This window comes from Sceloporus occidentalis, unplaced genomic scaffold (genome assembly GCF_023333645.1).
Source record: "Sceloporus occidentalis isolate IW3139 unplaced genomic scaffold, rSceOcc1.0.p SCAF_1, whole genome shotgun sequence".
NCBI classification, from domain to species: Eukaryota; Metazoa; Chordata; class Lepidosauria; order Squamata; family Phrynosomatidae; genus Sceloporus; species Sceloporus occidentalis.
Genome location: NW_028316981.1, coordinates 187,804,567 through 187,821,735, shown reverse-complemented (window position 1 = coordinate 187,821,735; position 17,169 = coordinate 187,804,567). Strand labels below are relative to the sequence as shown.

The 17,169-nt window shown below is 40.5% G+C and overlaps 1 protein-coding gene across 3 annotated transcripts in view; it reads right to left on the bottom strand.

Moving 5' to 3' along the window:
- TYK2 (tyrosine kinase 2) overlaps positions 1-16,504 on the bottom strand; it is a 62,740-nt gene extending 46,236 nt beyond the window's left edge. For all 3 annotated transcript variants that reach the window (XR_016272393.1, XR_016272394.1, XM_089487154.1), the window contains exons 1-3: positions 16,450-16,504; positions 3,666-3,874; positions 2,466-2,589 (exon numbers count right to left, since the gene is read on the bottom strand). Coding sequence is in view for 1 of the 3 variants with exons in the window: in XM_089487154.1 (XP_089343280.1) it covers positions 2,466-2,589; positions 3,666-3,849 (308 nt within the window). In the remaining 2 variants the exon portion in view is untranslated. The remainder of the gene's footprint in view (positions 1-2,465; positions 2,590-3,665; positions 3,875-16,449) is intronic.
- Positions 16,505-17,169: the final 665 nt, after the last annotated feature.

Below are 17,169 nucleotides of genomic sequence, written 5' to 3'. Positions count from 1 at the left end.
AATAAGTCGCGTTCTGGTTTTTGCAGTCTTAGCATTCAGATTAAATCCCACACTCTATGAAGCAGTTGCTCTACCACAAAACAGCTAAATGATCAAAAATTCTTTATATCTCTTAATTCTGAACATCCATGAAAATTACTTGCCTCACTTTAGACTACCAAACAGCTTCAGCACAAATGGCTGAGGACTGGAGTGTGTTACTGGCAGGCTACATGTTGTCTACTCCTGCCTTCAGACAGTCTCATCTGGCACTCCAATTTTTTCAGTTAGTGCCATGCTGATGCCAAGCAGGTTCCAAAATCTGAATCTGAATTCACAGTTCCATCAGGTACATATGAATTGTCCCTGTACCTCACAAATTCTCTTCCACCTTAGGAACACAGTATAAATGCTATGCATATGAGATGAACTTCTGCAAAATGAATGAGTTTTCAAGCTGATTTGTGGTTTGGTGTAGAAAGATTAGAATAGGTTTAGGTCAACCAGAGTTTCTAACTTGAGTACCATAGCCCATGAAGTTACATCCAAAGAATTTTTTTTAAAAGACACCACTAATAATGTCTAACTCCTAACCCAAAATTAGGTGTTTTCTCATTGGAAAAGCTTGGCTGAAAACTAGACCGAAGATACTAGAAGACGGGTTTGAAGTGGGGGAGATAGGTTTTCTCACCAAAGAATAATAACTTGCACACATTTTGTCAATTCTGGTTCAGATCACAAGGCCTGAAAGGGCTAATATATGTACTGGTGAGGTTGTCTCTGACATTTTCTACGATGCACAGCATGGTCATGCAAAGCAACACGTGATGATAGGCAGATCTGGGAGAAGCCTCTCTTTGGTGCTGGCTCTTTTGGCTTCTCGTGCAGCAGAAAAGTTGCTTAGAATAAACCCTGGCAGGTTCAAGTCTATGCAGTAAGTTTAATTTATTTAACTAATCAGGGCCTATATAATTAATCTGCCTGAACATTTGATATATTTGCAAGCAGTGGCCAGTGTATCTCATCTGAATAAAAATTTACTATTTGAGAACTGGTAAAACTCACTGAGTGACCTTAGGCAAGTCACATGCTCTCAGCCTCAGGGCAAAGCAATGGCAAACTGAACCTTTGAACCAATCTTGCCAAGAAAACCTCGTGATAGGTTCACCTTAGAAATGACTAGAACGCAAATTCTAGTAATTTATCCCTTTTGGGCTAATTTTAAAGAAAAAAACTGATTTTTACCACATGGTCCTCTTGTCATCTTCCCACCACTTTAAAACCTATTTTTAATCTACTGGCACACACCAAATCTAAGGTAATTTTAAAACAAAACTACAGGAAAGTAGGAAACGCAAAAAAATTTATAATAATAATAAATAATAAATGGTTTATTTATATCGCGCTTTTCCAATTTTTGATTAATTTTTGATATTATAGGCATATAGAGGAGAGATAGAGTGATGGTTTGAGTAGTTGGACTAGGATTCTTAAAAGATCTGGGTTGAAATTCCCACTCAGATATGGGAACCCATTGGACACTGGACACGTCACTCTCTCAGCCTCAGAGGAAGGCAACGGCAACTTGTTCTCTCAATAATTCCTGCCCTGAAAACCGTAGGATAAGGTTATCATAAGACGGAGTCAACATGAAGGCACATAACAAGATGTATGGAGTATGGCTAAGATCTGTAAAATAAAAGGCCTATTTAGGCTGTGATCCTATGGTTTCTAGGAGAGCATCTCAGGGCCATGAGATCTCTAGATCTCCCCTTTGATGGACAGAAAGTAAGAAAAGTCTGCCCTTGAAGAGGAAAATGTGGTCACACTTTCCCAGAAGCTTCTGTGATACTTGTTTCTGATATCATAGTTTTGATATTGGTGTTCCAGAGATGTACAATGGGTATTGCATGAGAGGTTATGGATCCAATGAATCCACAGTCCTCTCATGCCAATAGACCCTTTGAATGGGTGGGTGGGTTATATTCCCATTAAAGGTAGGGATATAGTTTAAGAATAAAAGGGGGAGGGGGACCCACAAACAAATAATCCACAAGAAGTTATATGCCACCCAATCCCTGCAGAACAGAAGTACTATGGCCAATATGGGCAAAGATGTAACAGAAAGATAGTATTTAGGTCTCTGTCTTAGGTAACAACTGGGCCCTTTTTAAATGCATGAGAGAAAGTATTCAATTATGCTGCCTGAACACTGAATATAACCCAAACCACAGAAAAGGAAGAATTCGCCTCCTTTTATTCTGTGGTGGTTTTTAAGTTTCAACCAATTAATATTAGGTAATAATTGCTTTTTATGCACAACATCAAGTCAGTTCAAGAGCAAACAGATTCCAAGCACACAGATTCTCCAATATCCTCTACACATACATGTTAGAATTGTTAATGAATATTCTGCAATGAGATTCTAAATTTGAAACTTCATGAAATAAAAGTACAACATTTGAAGAACTAGAGGATGTTCTCACCTCATTCGAAAATGCAGGAGCAACTTGATGCCACTATCAACTTCAAACACATGATTGGGAGGAAACCAAATTTGGGCCTGGGGATCATAAAGGGCAAACAAGCTATAGCAGATTGGCGTAATACCTGTGGAAAACAAGAAGGCTATTGAGAAAAGAAGAAAGATAACATTTCCCCATAAGATTTCCCTCAAAACATATGAAAACCCCCTTTGGATCAGATAAAAGGCCCATCCAAGAAAGCATCCTGCTTCCCACATTCCCTAACCTAATGACTGTGCTAAGTCGCAAGCAGGATATATTGCAACTGGTATACAGAGGCATTTCACTTCCCATCTTGAGGCAAAATGATGATCAGTCATAGTCATACCCCTTCATGCATTTTTCTAACAAATATATTTTGAAAAGCCATTTACTTTGGTAGCCATCATGCTCTCCTGTGAAATGAATATCATAGGTTAACTATGAACTATATGAAGCATTTCCTTTTGTCTGCCTGAATCTCCCACCATTCAGTCTCACTGGATGACCAACAAATGGATGAGATGAATTGGATGAGATTCCACCATCATAAAGAAGAACAAGTTCTCATTGACTTTCTCCACTCCAAGCATACTTTTATACACATCTATCATGTTTTCCCTAGTCTTTCCCCCTAAACTCAATTGTCCCAAATGCTGTATTGTTGCTTTATCAGTCTTCTGATCTTGTCTGCATCTTTTCTAGTTTCTACAGTACCTCTTTGCAGATGCAGCAGCAACAAGAAGAAATGTACACAGAATTCTGTGTCCTGTTATTTCTTCCTTCCTGGCCTGAATCCTGTTATTAAAAACATCAGTTCCCTATCCTCAAATATGGATACTAACATTAGAGGCAAAAAAGACATGTTTAGGAAGATCAGAGACTTCACATTTCAGTTGTGAAATCAACATCTGGTCCCAATGTCTTCTTAACTTTTAATTTCGCAATAAAGCCTAGAATGTAATCTCATCACTATTATTTGCTTCAGTTTAACTCTTTTTCTGCAAACATCAGTTGAGATCACAAAAACAGATACAGATAATTCATTCAGCTTCTCTGACAGATCTACCATACATCCTCCAGCCAGACTCTCAGCATACCTGGTTCCCTGCTTCTGATACAAGAGTTATATATTTGCCACAACTAGACATTTAGATAATCTGAAACCTGAAGGCTGCTTACCGATTTTCTGTGCAATATCGATGCAGATTTCTTCAGCACAAAGAGTCCCTTGCATGTAGGTCTGATACTGTTCCTCTTCCTCACCCTTCCAGTGGAGATACACCCTCAGCCCTCCAGCAAGTGAAAAACGGCATCCTTCCATGTCTGATTCACTGTGTTGTACTGCACAATGACACAGTGGCATTATGCCAGTGTTCTCAAGTCTTTAGCTACAGGGAAAGCAAGGAACAAAACACAAATTCAGAACATTTAGAACATTTTTAGAACTAAGACTTCACGGACACCTTAAATACATATGCTTAAGAGACTCACACCCATAAACACATATCCCTTCCCTTTTCAAGACATAAGAAGTAACCTCGTTCAAGAAGGTGAAATAGTACAAACGAAACAGATCACTGTTCAGTTTGCAATTTCACACAAGGCCAAAGATCCATACATTTTGTCTGACCTGACTAGCCAATCACTGTCTCAAAGGAGCCTGAAGTGAGAGGGCCTCTCTGTATGCAGTGCCCACAATACTTTAGAACAGGAACAGGGACCTTCTGGCCCATAGACCAGGTTTAACCTATCAGGCCTCCCCACTCACCCTACAAGACCTACTACCTTGCTCTGTCCCTCAACCCCTAACACACCACACACACACACACACTCTCTCTGAGAAGGGAGAGGCAACTGAACTGCAATATAGCTGAGGAGCTTTTCAGGCTAGTAGTTCAACATGCTTCATTCCACATTGACTTTTACAGTCAAAGGAGTGGAGCCAAACTGTCTCCCTGACTAGAAGACTACTTCTTCAACCAGTGCCTCAATCTCTTTCACTTTTCCTGGGGTGTCCTTGGCTAGAGAATGTTAAGGAGAAGCAAAGCCATCTTTATGACTTGAGGCAATAACCGAATGAACATTTCTAATGAGCCAGAGAATAGTTTAGCAGTGGGGTTTCAGGGGAGCTACCCACCCACCCCTTGCAATTCCAGGCAAGTGCCAGAAGGCATCATGAACAGCAACCAAGCCTGTAAGGGCTTGAGAACAAGATTGAGAACATTCCCAGTGTTATTGAGTGAGGCAGTCAGGCGAACACTGCCCACTACAATGAAGACTTTGTACCGCTTATAATGTAACAAGAGGGGCAACCATGGCACAGACACAATGCCTCACTTTGCAGCAAAGGAAGCTCTGTGCTAAGAAACCCAGATCCAAAATCAAAACAATTCTACAAATTCTGCATTCAGGATTATTTATTTATTTATAATTATATTTTAAATTTCACTTTTCCACTATAAACATTTTTACCATCTTGGCTTCCAGGGAGCTATCTGGCTCAATCTGTTCAAGGGCCCATTTGTTTGTCTTTCTGGCTGTCCATGGGATCCACAGCACTCTGCTCCAGCACCCCATCTCAAATGAATTTATCTTGTTCCTATCTTGTTTCTTAACTGTCCAGCTCTCACATTCATACATGATAATAAAGAAAACAATGGCCTTTATGATTCTAACCTTTGTGTCCAGTTGTATATCTTTGCATTTTAGAATCTTTCCTAGTTCTTTCATAGCTACCTTCCCTATTCTTAATCTTCTTCTGATTTCCTCACTGTAGTCCCCATTTTTATCAATGTTTGACGCCAGGTACGAGAACTCTTTTATTACTTCTATTTCTTCACTGTCTAGGATGAATTTATACTAACTAACAAATTGACTTAATTTGTACAGTATACTTATTTACTTATAATTTCTTTGACTTTATCTGCCTTTCTCACAAGACTCTAAAAATACAGATAAAAACAGATGAAACTTGTATAATGTCCGAACAGACCTAAATTATAATACTAAAACCAGACAGAATTTAAAAGCATGTTTAAAACATATCAAGAAGAAAAAAAGCAAGGCACCATTCTGCTAAAAGTTCCTTCCTCATCAGACAGTCAATTGCTGAAAGCCAGCTTAAATAAAAATGTCTTTGTTTGCCTGGAGAAGGAGAACAGGGAGGGGCCAGCCTATAATAGCATGCATTTTATTATATATAACACACTGTTCTAAAATCTGCCTGTCTTTCCCTGAAATTGGAAACCTTATTTCTTCACAAAAGAAGATGGGATACGAGAACATCGGTTCATCATGGTAAACCTCATTTTAGTTTTATTCTATGTTGTGTGTCACCTTGGTCCCAATATTGGAAGGAAGGTGGTACAGTATGTCAATAAACTAAATATGTAGCATGTGTATTTACAGATATTCAGAACCAAACAAACAAGACAAAAGACTAGGTTATAGCGTACAACTACATTGGCTTAACTCATCATCTTCTTTCTCTGTAAGCCCCATCTTTTAACTTAAAAGGTCCCATATTAAGAGCAATACAAATAGTCCCTAAGTCCTAAAAACCTGTGTTTTAAGAGACACCACACCTTAAGAAATCCACAGGCAACAACAAGTCTATTTCCATGCAGCCTCCTATGCTTTTTAGCCATGTGTGATTTTCAGTAAACATCAGCATCACGTGGAAGATAAACATCTGGACCTGCAGCTGCTCAAATCCCACACATCAGCCATAGATTCATCAAGCTGTTATGGCTGGACCTGTGAGATCCATAATGGTCCCAATTCCTAGCGTCAATTTGCAAAGGAAGAATGAGAATGGATGCCATCTTCACCCTTCCCTGATAGGAACCCGAGGCAATTGTTCAGTATTAAAAGTCAAAATTTATTTCTCTTATTTATCCTTCTGAAAACATACAACATATCTGTAGTAGCAATAGCGGCTAGGTTCAAATCCCTACTCAGTCATGATGCTTGCTGAGTAACCCTAAGCCAATACAAGGATAACATATTTGGGGGGGGGGGGGGGGGAATCAATGTATACTTCCATTTTACAGGAATGAATGTATATATGTATGTAACAATAAAAACATATGGTTAAAACTGATTTACATAGTGAAACAACAGGAAGCCTGTCACAATAACACAGTGACTTATAGCCAAGTCTTCCATACTGAACCCAATATACACTATTTAGTGAGACCCAATGTGTGGTGTAGTGGTTTGAGTGTTGGACTATGACTCCAGAAACCAAGGTTTGAACCCCCGCTCAGCCATGGATACTCACTGAGTGATTGTGGGCAATTCACACTCTCTCAGCCTCAAAGGAATGCAAAGGCAAACCCCTTCGGAATAAATCTTGTCAAGAAAACCCCATAATAGGGTCGCCATAAGTCAGAAAAACCTATGAAAAACACAACAACAATGCTATCCAGTAGTATTCAAGGATACAGTCACTGTGATAATCTATTTCAGCATAGAAAGGTAACAAGAAATCTTGTAGTACCTTTGAGACTGAGAAAAAGTAAATGCTAAAAATTGTTTTTCTCAGATAATCTTAAAGGTATTACAAGATTTCTTTACATTTTTAAATGCTCTATCCAGTGCAGTATACATCAGTTCAAAGAAATGCATCTGGGCAAATCTCAGCAAAATTAAATCATCTTCCATAAAACAGAGAAACACAAGTGTCTATGTAACCACCATCCGTGTTTGTTATTACAAGTCATGGCATAATGTCTGAGTGCCAGAAGGAACAGACAAGGCCTTGCCACAAAGCACTATCATTCAGCATCTGTTACACTGAAAAACATTTGCCTAATCACTTGGGGAAATATTTAAACAAAAAGAGAGCCAGAGCATCCCCCTCCTTGACTCAGATAAATAGCTGGTTTGTGGGCAAATCAAGTTATGTTTGCTTTTGGGGGGAGGTCAAGAGTATAAAACAAGATGTTCTTTCAGACTGAAACAAACATGGACAGAAAAGCAGGAATCCTTCCTATGAATAATAGCAAAATATGCAATACTTCTTTATCCACTGCTTTGTTATTTTCATACACAGATGAAGTTCATGATTACCTGTGAGGTGCTGGATTCATGCATAAATGAATAAAGAAATGTGATATGCACCCAACTTCCAAAATTTCAAATTAGGTTTTGGAAGACACTCATCTGGAAATGTGGGTATAGGATGTAAAGCCAAAAGTCAATTTGAAACTTTGGAAGTCAGGTGCATATCCCATTTCTTTATTCATTTCTGCACACATTGGCAACTTGCACATTCCCACCAAGAGCATCTTCCAACAAAAAAAGATTTTGCATTTGGGACAGGCCAGACACAATGCTAGGTCATCTTGTACTCTCTGGGTGGTACAGATGCTTCATAATAGCTGGAGGCCTATACCATATTTTGGGGTCTCTTATTGAGACATGCAGACTGGGATCATCACATTCTAAAGCAGGCTACAAAAACTGTTGCTGTTGCAAAGAGAAAATGAGTCCGTGTCTCAAATGGAATAGGCCTGTATGTTTGTATAGGCTTGCCTGTATATATATTATATGCGGTGACAAAACCATATTTTGTAGGACTGTGGCATATAGGCTTAAATTTAGACATGGAGTTGCATTTTTATTTAAAAATCTAGAAACTATTTACCAACTTCAGTTGTGTTTCCTAACTGGGAATTTGTGCAAGACAAGCCCAATAAGCCCATAATGTTAGCCCCCTTAAGAAAGGAGTGGGGAACATGTTATTCAGAAGCAGATGGAGTTCAACTGCCATCAACCCAAGCTGGCATGACCAATGAAGGGGATGGTGGAGGCTGCTAATTCTACACTCCTGCCTTTATATGCATATGAAATACATTTGGGGCAGTGCTACTTAAGTGAGGGGGCATCAAGCTTCTGAAATAGATTTTCTCTACAAAACAGGTTTATACATTGAGTGCAGATTTCCTAATATTATGCGGCTGCCATAATTCTTCCCTGCTGCCCAGAAGCCAGTCTTCATTCCTCCAGCCCTCCATTTCAAGATGACTGCTGGCCAGATTAACTGAACAAGTCTACTGGGCATGCATACTCAAAGAAGTTCTCCAGGGAGATCAGGCATCAGCCAGGCAGCACAACTAAAGCAGAAAAGAAAGCGCAGTGGCAATTTTAATGCTTTTGAAAATGCTCAGACTACTGTTAATATGTAAGGGGATTCTACGGGCCAATCAGGAAGATTAAAGCCTTCAATGCACTTGTGCATAGTGGCGCCAGGGTCAACTTCCATACCAATCAACTGAGGCTGTGGGAAGAAGATGGACACACTGGGCAGACCTAGGGCCCGAACAGACAGGCCAAAATAAAGCTGCTTCGGGTCATTTTGGAGGTATACTGTTTAAATGATGCATGCATCCTAAAAGCCTGAAAGCCACGCCAAAGCTGCACTCCAGTCCTAAGGACTGGAGTGCAGTTTTGGCACAGCTTCTGGCCTCTTAGGAGTTGTGTGTCATTTAAACAGCATACCTCCAAAGTGACCTGAAGCAGCTTTATTTTGGCCTGCCTGTTCAGGCCCTTAGTTTCCTGACAGCCAAACATAGTTTGGACTGACTATGACAGAGGGGCTGCCAGGGAAAAAGTAGATATAAAAGGCAGGACTGAGTGACTGAGTTCAGACGATGAGAGTTTAGTTCTGTTCAGTTCAGTTGTCTATGGTTGAGGGGGAGCTTAGTGGGAGTTTAAGAGAAGAATACTGAATGGGAGAGAAAATGTATTGAACATTGTAAAGAAGAAACTGTGAAATGCCTGCAACTGTTATATCTATAACTATTGTAACCATACCACCTTTGCACTATCCTACCTAATCTACATTCTCATTGAATGTTATTCAACAAAGTCAGTGTTTGTTATAACAGAAGACTCTATCTGAATGAATTTTAACCCATAGGCATATACAAACATGCTGCCTAGGATATTAAATTAATGAGGAAGATGCTTGGGACTCTAGCCTTTATACATTTAGGAAACGTGTATAAAGGATAGGTGTTGGGCAGGTGTCATCAAGGAGGGGCCTTTTATAAGTTAAGAAGTAAAAGGTAGCCTCAAGGCATAGAAAGGAGGTTATGCGACACAGGAAGGGACTGATAAGGCAAAACAGGAGGCAGAGCTGAGTGGGACTGAAAGTTTAATTTATTTTTCTGACTCATTCAACATCACCCTGTAGGTTTCTATGGCTAAGCCAGGATTTGAACCTTGGTCTCCCAGAGTCCAATGCTCATGCTATCTCTCACACTTCCATTAAACAATAAGAATTCTTATTGTGATGTCCTGCCAGGACTGATTGAATTTCCCTCTGCATTTTCTTTCACATTGGTTCAGGCCATAGTATGTTTAGTGTAGAAAAGTTCTTTGTATTAGTTATGGGAGGAGCTGTAGGATTCCCCTGCATTATTTCCAGGTTTGGTTTGCCCTTTCCCAGCATGCTCTGTTGTAGCTGGAAGCCTTTTAGTTGGGAGCAGTCTTTGCTGTGAGCAGGCAGAAAGCTGTCTTTTTGGTAGCAAACAGGCCCAGACAGCCGGAAAGGGCATTTCTTACACCTTAGCCATTTTAGTTACCAAATTAGCCGAATTAGTTACCAACAGCAAGTGAGTAAAGGAATTCAGGAGCTGAAAGACCCTGCACCAGCTTCATTGAGTGAGGAGAGCAAACCAACATCAGACCCAGAAAGATGACATCCGGAAGATTGCTGAAACTGTAAAGTATCTTTTATTTAGAGCTGGGGAGGAGAAAACTCTATTTTTGTCCTTTAAATTAAATTTCCCCCCTTTTGAACTTTACATTCAGCTTCAGAGCCTTTTTGGGTAAAGAGTTTGATCTCACCAGGGTACCAGTGTTGCACACCCAAACCTGCCACCACCTTTAGTTGGATGTGTCCTCACACTTATTTTTTTTTAAAAAAACCTGACCTCCTTCAGCAGATCTTCCTGGAAAGACCTTTTCCACCTTGGCACTTTATGCTAAGCACTCTGGGGAATGGAAGAAGGTAGGTCTCAGACTTGACACAAAAAATAAATTACCCCCAGTTTCCAATACAAAATATTTGAATCAAGCCAACAGGCTTCAGAAGTAATGTCTGTGGTATCTGCTGGGTTTTGGTTCCGGGATCCTCTGTGGATACCAACATCCGTAGATGTTAAAGTCCCATTAAATACAGTGGCATAGTAAAATGCTATTCCTTATATAACATGGCAAAATCAAGGGTTGCTCTTAGGATTTTAAAAAAAATTCAAACCAATGCTGATTAAATCTGGATAAAGAATCCACGGATATGGAGGGTCAACTGTAAAATGAACAAACACCCATTTTCTTACTCAGCTTATCAGTTTCCAAAGACTAACTCACCCAGACAGTTTATAGGTGGGGGAAGACACCTAGGTCTCACTTCCATCATCAACCAAGAAAGAATTGTACAGGTACAGATTCTGGTATTGTCAGTAGATTGAGATGGCTGTGCATAATTCTTTGTTTAGATATTGCTAATGCATGATGGAGCGGGAGGGGGAGTTTGGGTTTGTTATACTGCCAAAAAGATATTATTGCAAGGCCATCTCACAACACATGCATTATTTTTGCTTTCTCTTTCTCATCCTCATCAAGAGTTCTCTGTGTTTCAGACACACTGGAGTCCAGGATGCTATAAAAGCATTTTCTGTCTTTCACTTCTGCATTTCTGAAAGGCATTTGCCTAATAAGCAAGGGAAATTATATCCTGAATCCCTCTTTCTAGCAAGCAGCACTGAATTGTCAAACATACAATTTACTAGGGAACACATCAACTTTTCATCTCTCCCCAGTATAATTTTTAAAATGTTCATATACAAAGAAAGTTGAACAGTTGGCCAACCATACTTTGACAATAAAATGTACCTTCAAGACATAAACATTTGTCTGAAATGTTTATGTTGACCATAGTTCTTTCATGTCACTCAAACATTAAAATACTCCCCAACAAGTACTGTAATTCCCTGAGCCATGTATTCATCAAGGGAGAAATTCAAGAGGAAAATGCATGCCAAGTTACCAAGAGCAATTACACTTACAAACTACAGAGCAGGCCACACTTTGCTGGCTAAGCCCTTTATAGTAAGTGAAATAACAACTTCAAATCATGTAAAACAGAGAGCAAGTGTGCCTGGTCCATCCACATCATTCTCTTCTCTCTCCCCAGATTCGCCTTCCAATGTTCCTAATGTATCCCTTTTATATCTACCCCATTAACATTTCTAGCATCACTTACAACTATAATTCTCCAAGCTGCACCCTACTTCTTTCAACCCAAACAATCTGATATGACACGGTATCTGTCAACTTTTCAACTTGTCTCTTATCAATTGACACAAGACATCCGTACTCCACAGCCATAGGTAACCTCTTCTATTTGACTCACTCTTGCAGTCAAACCATACTTTTTCAAATAGGTGCCGTCCTCTAGCTACTTTTCTCAGACAACATTCTACCAGACAAACCAACTTCTCATTGCATAGTCCCCTGAATTCAAGAGCCAAAGACCTTCACAAAATCCACCTGCTTTAGACCTCCTTTCAGCTCTTTTATTCTGCAACACTACCTAGTATCACCAACTGGCCAGAAATATTGTGCTGCCCCAAGCAGCTGTACCACAGAAGACCCCAGAACCTAATGTAGTTTAGTAAAGAGGATGCTGTGGCGGCACTTCCCAAATGTGTACAGCTAGCTGGGTTCCAAGAGCAGCTCTCTAATGTGTTCTCTAATTCTGAAATGATAGGGACAGCTATCTACTGAGTGTCAGCTTACAACAATGTGCATAAAACACTTGTCAACTATCCTAAAGCACACTGCCAAAAGCAAGAAGCATTTCCTGTCCTGTCTGATTGAGAGCTGAAGAGTGGCAAAGTTTTCCACAGCCCTTGATCTGGGAACAGACCTATCTAGCATTCCATCTATATTGCCACCTTATGCAATTCTTTGCACAGGTGACTTAACCTGCCTAAGTACAGTCAGCCCTCCACATTTGTGGCTTTGACTTTTGCGGTTTTGATTACTTATGGATTTGATTATTATGTTCTCTCTAGGAATTCCTAGATCTTCTGAGAAATTCTGCTGGAAATTGATATAGAGTTATGCTGGAGAATCTATAGATTACAGTGGACCCTTGTTATATGCTGGGGTTTGGTTCCAAGATTCACCTGTGGATTACAAAATCCATGGATGTTCAAGTCCCATTAAATATAATGACATAGCAAAATGGTGTCCCTTATAAAAAATGGAAAATCAAGGTTTGATATTTGAAATTTATACTTGTTTTTGAACATTTTCAAACCATGGATGCTTGAATCCGTGTATAAAAATCCATATATAAGAAGGACCGACTGTACTAGAGAAAACACTTCCCTAGGCATTTGTAGGTCCTCTACCATTATTCTATGGCTCACTTTTGGGAGATGTTGACAACAGAGATGTGTCAGAGAACCTAAAGATTTCTATGGAGGTGGTTTATCAAGAAAAAAGTGGTATTTTTTTATTTGCAGTTTTCCCACTTTCACAGGGGTCCTGTGCTCCTAACCCCAGAAAATGTGGAGGGTCTACTGTAGTGTCATTTTACAGTCATTTCATCTGACATTATTGAAGAGAATGCAGTTAGATCCCTCTTTGTTTTTTTAACAAAGCCAAGTACCCCTTCATCTAAAGCTGCTGAAGAGAAATAGCTACTATTTTTAACTAAAATCCAAATCAAATCTATTTTGCATTATTTGTTGGATTGTTTTGTATACTTGTTTTTGTTAAATAAAACAAAATGCAATACCACTTGCTCTGTTTTAAATATCCGGTATGCAAAACAGTAAGCAAAGATGTCCCTGGTTCACAATCTGTCTCCACCGCATTCTAAATATCCTTTCAGCCTCTACACCTCTGTCTGCAACATGGGATAACTCTATGGCTTACCTTACATGGCTTCTAAATGAACTGTTGACCCTGTACATACAGTTGGCTCTCCGCATTCACAGATTCAATCATGCACAGCTTGAAAATATTTATTCAAAATATAAGTTACAAAAAGCAAATCTTGATTTTCCCATTTTATATAAGGGACACTATTTTCTTCTGTCACTATATTTCATGTGCTTGAGCATCCGCTGATTTTGTTATCCACTGGGAATCCTGGAACCAAACCAAGGGCCCACTGTACAAAGTATTTTTAAGGATAGTCATGGTGGCCATACAGCAAAGTACAATAACATCCAAAATCCATAAGACAGCACTGCTTTATTGGACAACCAAAATGCACAAATACAAAATGGCACTGTGAAATATTAAATTAAAAAGCTTCCATATTAGTGTTGTGTAGCACCAAGTAACCACTGTTCAGTGTGATTGTTGTGTAACTTCATAAAGGGAAAGCAGAAGGAAAAAGGGAAAGGCTACATTATAAATAGTTGGATTCAATAAAATGAAAGAAGCCGATGCCTTGAATTTGGAAGATCTGAGCATGGCTATTGATGACCAGGGCTTAGGGAGAGCTCATGTTTAATGGCAAATAACAACAAAACATTTAGTGTAACCTTCTTGAGAGGTTCCTAAATAAAAAATCAATCATCATAACTTGTTCCTTCAAATCATCTACACTCGCCCCTCCTGATTTACGGAGGATCCATTCCAGACCTCTCCTGTGAATCGGAAATATTGCTGAATTTCGAACCCTCTTGGTTATATAATGGGGGCATGCTCCCACACACACCCTGTTTTGTCCTTTCCCGCTTGCTGTCTGCAAAGGGCAAAAACCGCACATCCCAAGTCTGCAAATGGGGAAGCCTCTGTATACAGGTCACTTACTTCTATTGAGAATGAGTGTGTGTGGTGTAGTGGATTGATTGAGTGTTGGGTGATGACTTGTGGAGACCAGGGTTCGAATCCCCACCCAGCCAAGGAAACCCACTGGGTGACCTTAGGAAAGTCACACTCTCTCAGCCTGAGAGGAAGGCAATGGCACCCCCTCCAAAGGAAACTTGCCAAGAAAACTCTGTGACAGGTTCACCTTAGGGTTGCCATAAGTAAAAAATGAGGCACACAACAATGACTTTTACTATACAGTAGCCCTGCCTATACCTCCACTATAATAATCTACCTATTGCCCCCATAAAAACTATCCTCTTGGGTTAGGCTAAACACTACTGTGGGCCCTCCACATTCACTGGGGTTAGGGGCACAGGACCCCCATGAAAGTAGGGGGGAAACGCAAATAAACATTTTTTTATCTGAAGGAACACCTCTCTAGGAATCTCCAGGTCATTCAGCACAACTCTATGGTCAACATCTGTCAGAAAGTGATCACAGATTTGCGCTGAAGGACCTACAAGCTCCTGGAGAAGTGTTCTCTCTAGGTCCTCCAGAACAACCTCTGATGGACATTGACCACAGAGTCACGCTGGACGAAGTAGAGATTCCCAGAGAGAACATATTAATCAAACCCATGAACAATCAAATCCATAAAAATCAAAGCCACAAATGTGGAGGGCTGACTGCAATTCAATCCAGTTCAAAGCTTTTGCCTTCCAGACTTTTCAGACTTCAGCTCCCATAATTCCTGACTGTTGGCCAAGTTGGCTTGGGCTTCTGGGATCTGAGGTCGTAACGAAATGGAGGACTAAATTTGGAATTGCTCGCACTATTACTTCTGCAAAGCTGACAAGCATGACTTGTTTCCAAAGAGAGTCTGCCTCTAGTCAACAAGCATTCAGAGCCACACAACTTCTGCACTTATCGGTTCCATTTTGCCATCTTTCTTCTCCTCTCTCATTAACTTAGACTTACCTCCCAACCTCAAGCACAATATTAGAAAAGGTTCCAGACTGGTTGTGTTCTGTACAAACACCTCCTTCGCTGTTTGCATTGCTCTGTCAACATCTTTTCCCCTCCCTTCACGCAGTGTCTCCATTGGCTTAGATAGATCAATAAGTGCAAGAGTGCAGTCTATTTTAGATGCTTCGTTTTTGTGTGTGTTAAAACATCTGGCCACGTTATCCTTTACGGCTCTCTTGGGCAGATTACTACACTAGACAGAAATCTGGCATGCCATTAGGGGAAGGTTTACAGTACCAGAGGCTGCAGTTTTAAAAGCGTTTCTCCACCAGTTCTCTTTCTCTAGCCGCTGCATTAGTCTTTATTTGTAAAGGTGTTTCTGCCAAGGTGTTTGCTGGCCCCAAAGCCACCACATCCTGTGGAAACGTGGTCTTCGTGATGACATTTTCTTGACACCTTCTAGTTGTCAGAGGGGGGTAGTGGTTCGAGCGTTGGACTCCGGAGACGGGGGTTCAAATCCTGGCCTGGACATGGAAACCCATCTTGGGCAAGTCACACTCTCTCAGCCTCTGAGGATGGCCATGGCAAAACCTCCTCTGGAGAAATCTTGCCAAGAATAATAATAATAATAATAATAGGACCTATGAAGAATTATTATTATTATTATTATTATTATTATTTCCTGGCTCTCCTCAATGCAATAAAATACAAAACCCAATTTAAAAAAAAACTTTGATGCCAATTTAACTGCCATGATGACTCAAAACTAGGGAATAGTATTAGCATATTAAAATAACAATAATAACAGTAATAATAATAATAATAATAATAGCAAACCCTCCTCTGACGCAATCTTGCCAAGAAAGCCCCAAAACAGAGTCGCTTTGGGCAAGAAGTCACACTCTCTCAGCCCCAGAGGAAGGCCATGGCAAACCCTCCTCTGAACAGATCCTGCCAAGAAAACCCCATGATAGGGCCGCCATAAGTCAGAAATGACTTGAAGGCACACAACAACAACATCAACAACCACAACCACAACACTCCATTTGTGAAGCATCCAAGGACATGTCACTGCCTGCCTCCCGCTTCCTTGCTTCCTAGCCCTTTCCCTCTCCTCCTCCTGTGGCCATTCCCTCCCACAGCTGCCTACCTTGAGGACGAAGGGAGCGGAGCCCCGCGGCCGCAGCTCCCCTCCCTCCGCCTCCCGAACTGCATCTGCCAGCCTCCCCTCCTCTTTCTCCCCTGGACTGTCTCAGCGCTCGCCATTGGCCCCCGTGCAACGCCCTTTCCCATTGGTCCATACCCTCGACCTCTGGTCACGCCGCAGACATCCGTCCTCTCGTAACGTCCCTTTCCTTCTCCCTCATTGGCTGGAGCGGGTCGAGGGAGAGGGCTCTGATTGGCTGACCATGAAGGTGCTGGAAGGGGATTGGCTCCTCGAGGGGGGCGGTCGTCGGTCGTTAGCAGCTGTGGCCTCAGTTGGTCTGAGCCAGCGGCCGAGAAGGTGCTGCGTAGCGTAGGTGGCAGCGGCGGAAGCTCCTTTGCCTCGGCTCTGGAGTCACGTGCTTCTCCCTAGATCTCTGTCCTGTCTCTGTGGGAGCTGCCACTGATAATGCAGTCTATACCACTGTGACTGCCATGACTCAATACTAGGGAATAGCATTAGCATATAATAATAATAATAATAATAATAATAATAATAATAATAATAATAATAGATAACAATAATAGAACCTATGAATAATACCTATGAATAATAGAACCTATAATAATAATAGTAATACCGGTTAATAGAACCTATGAATGATAATAATAATAACAGAACCTATTATTATTATTATTAATAATAATAATAATAGAATCTATGAAT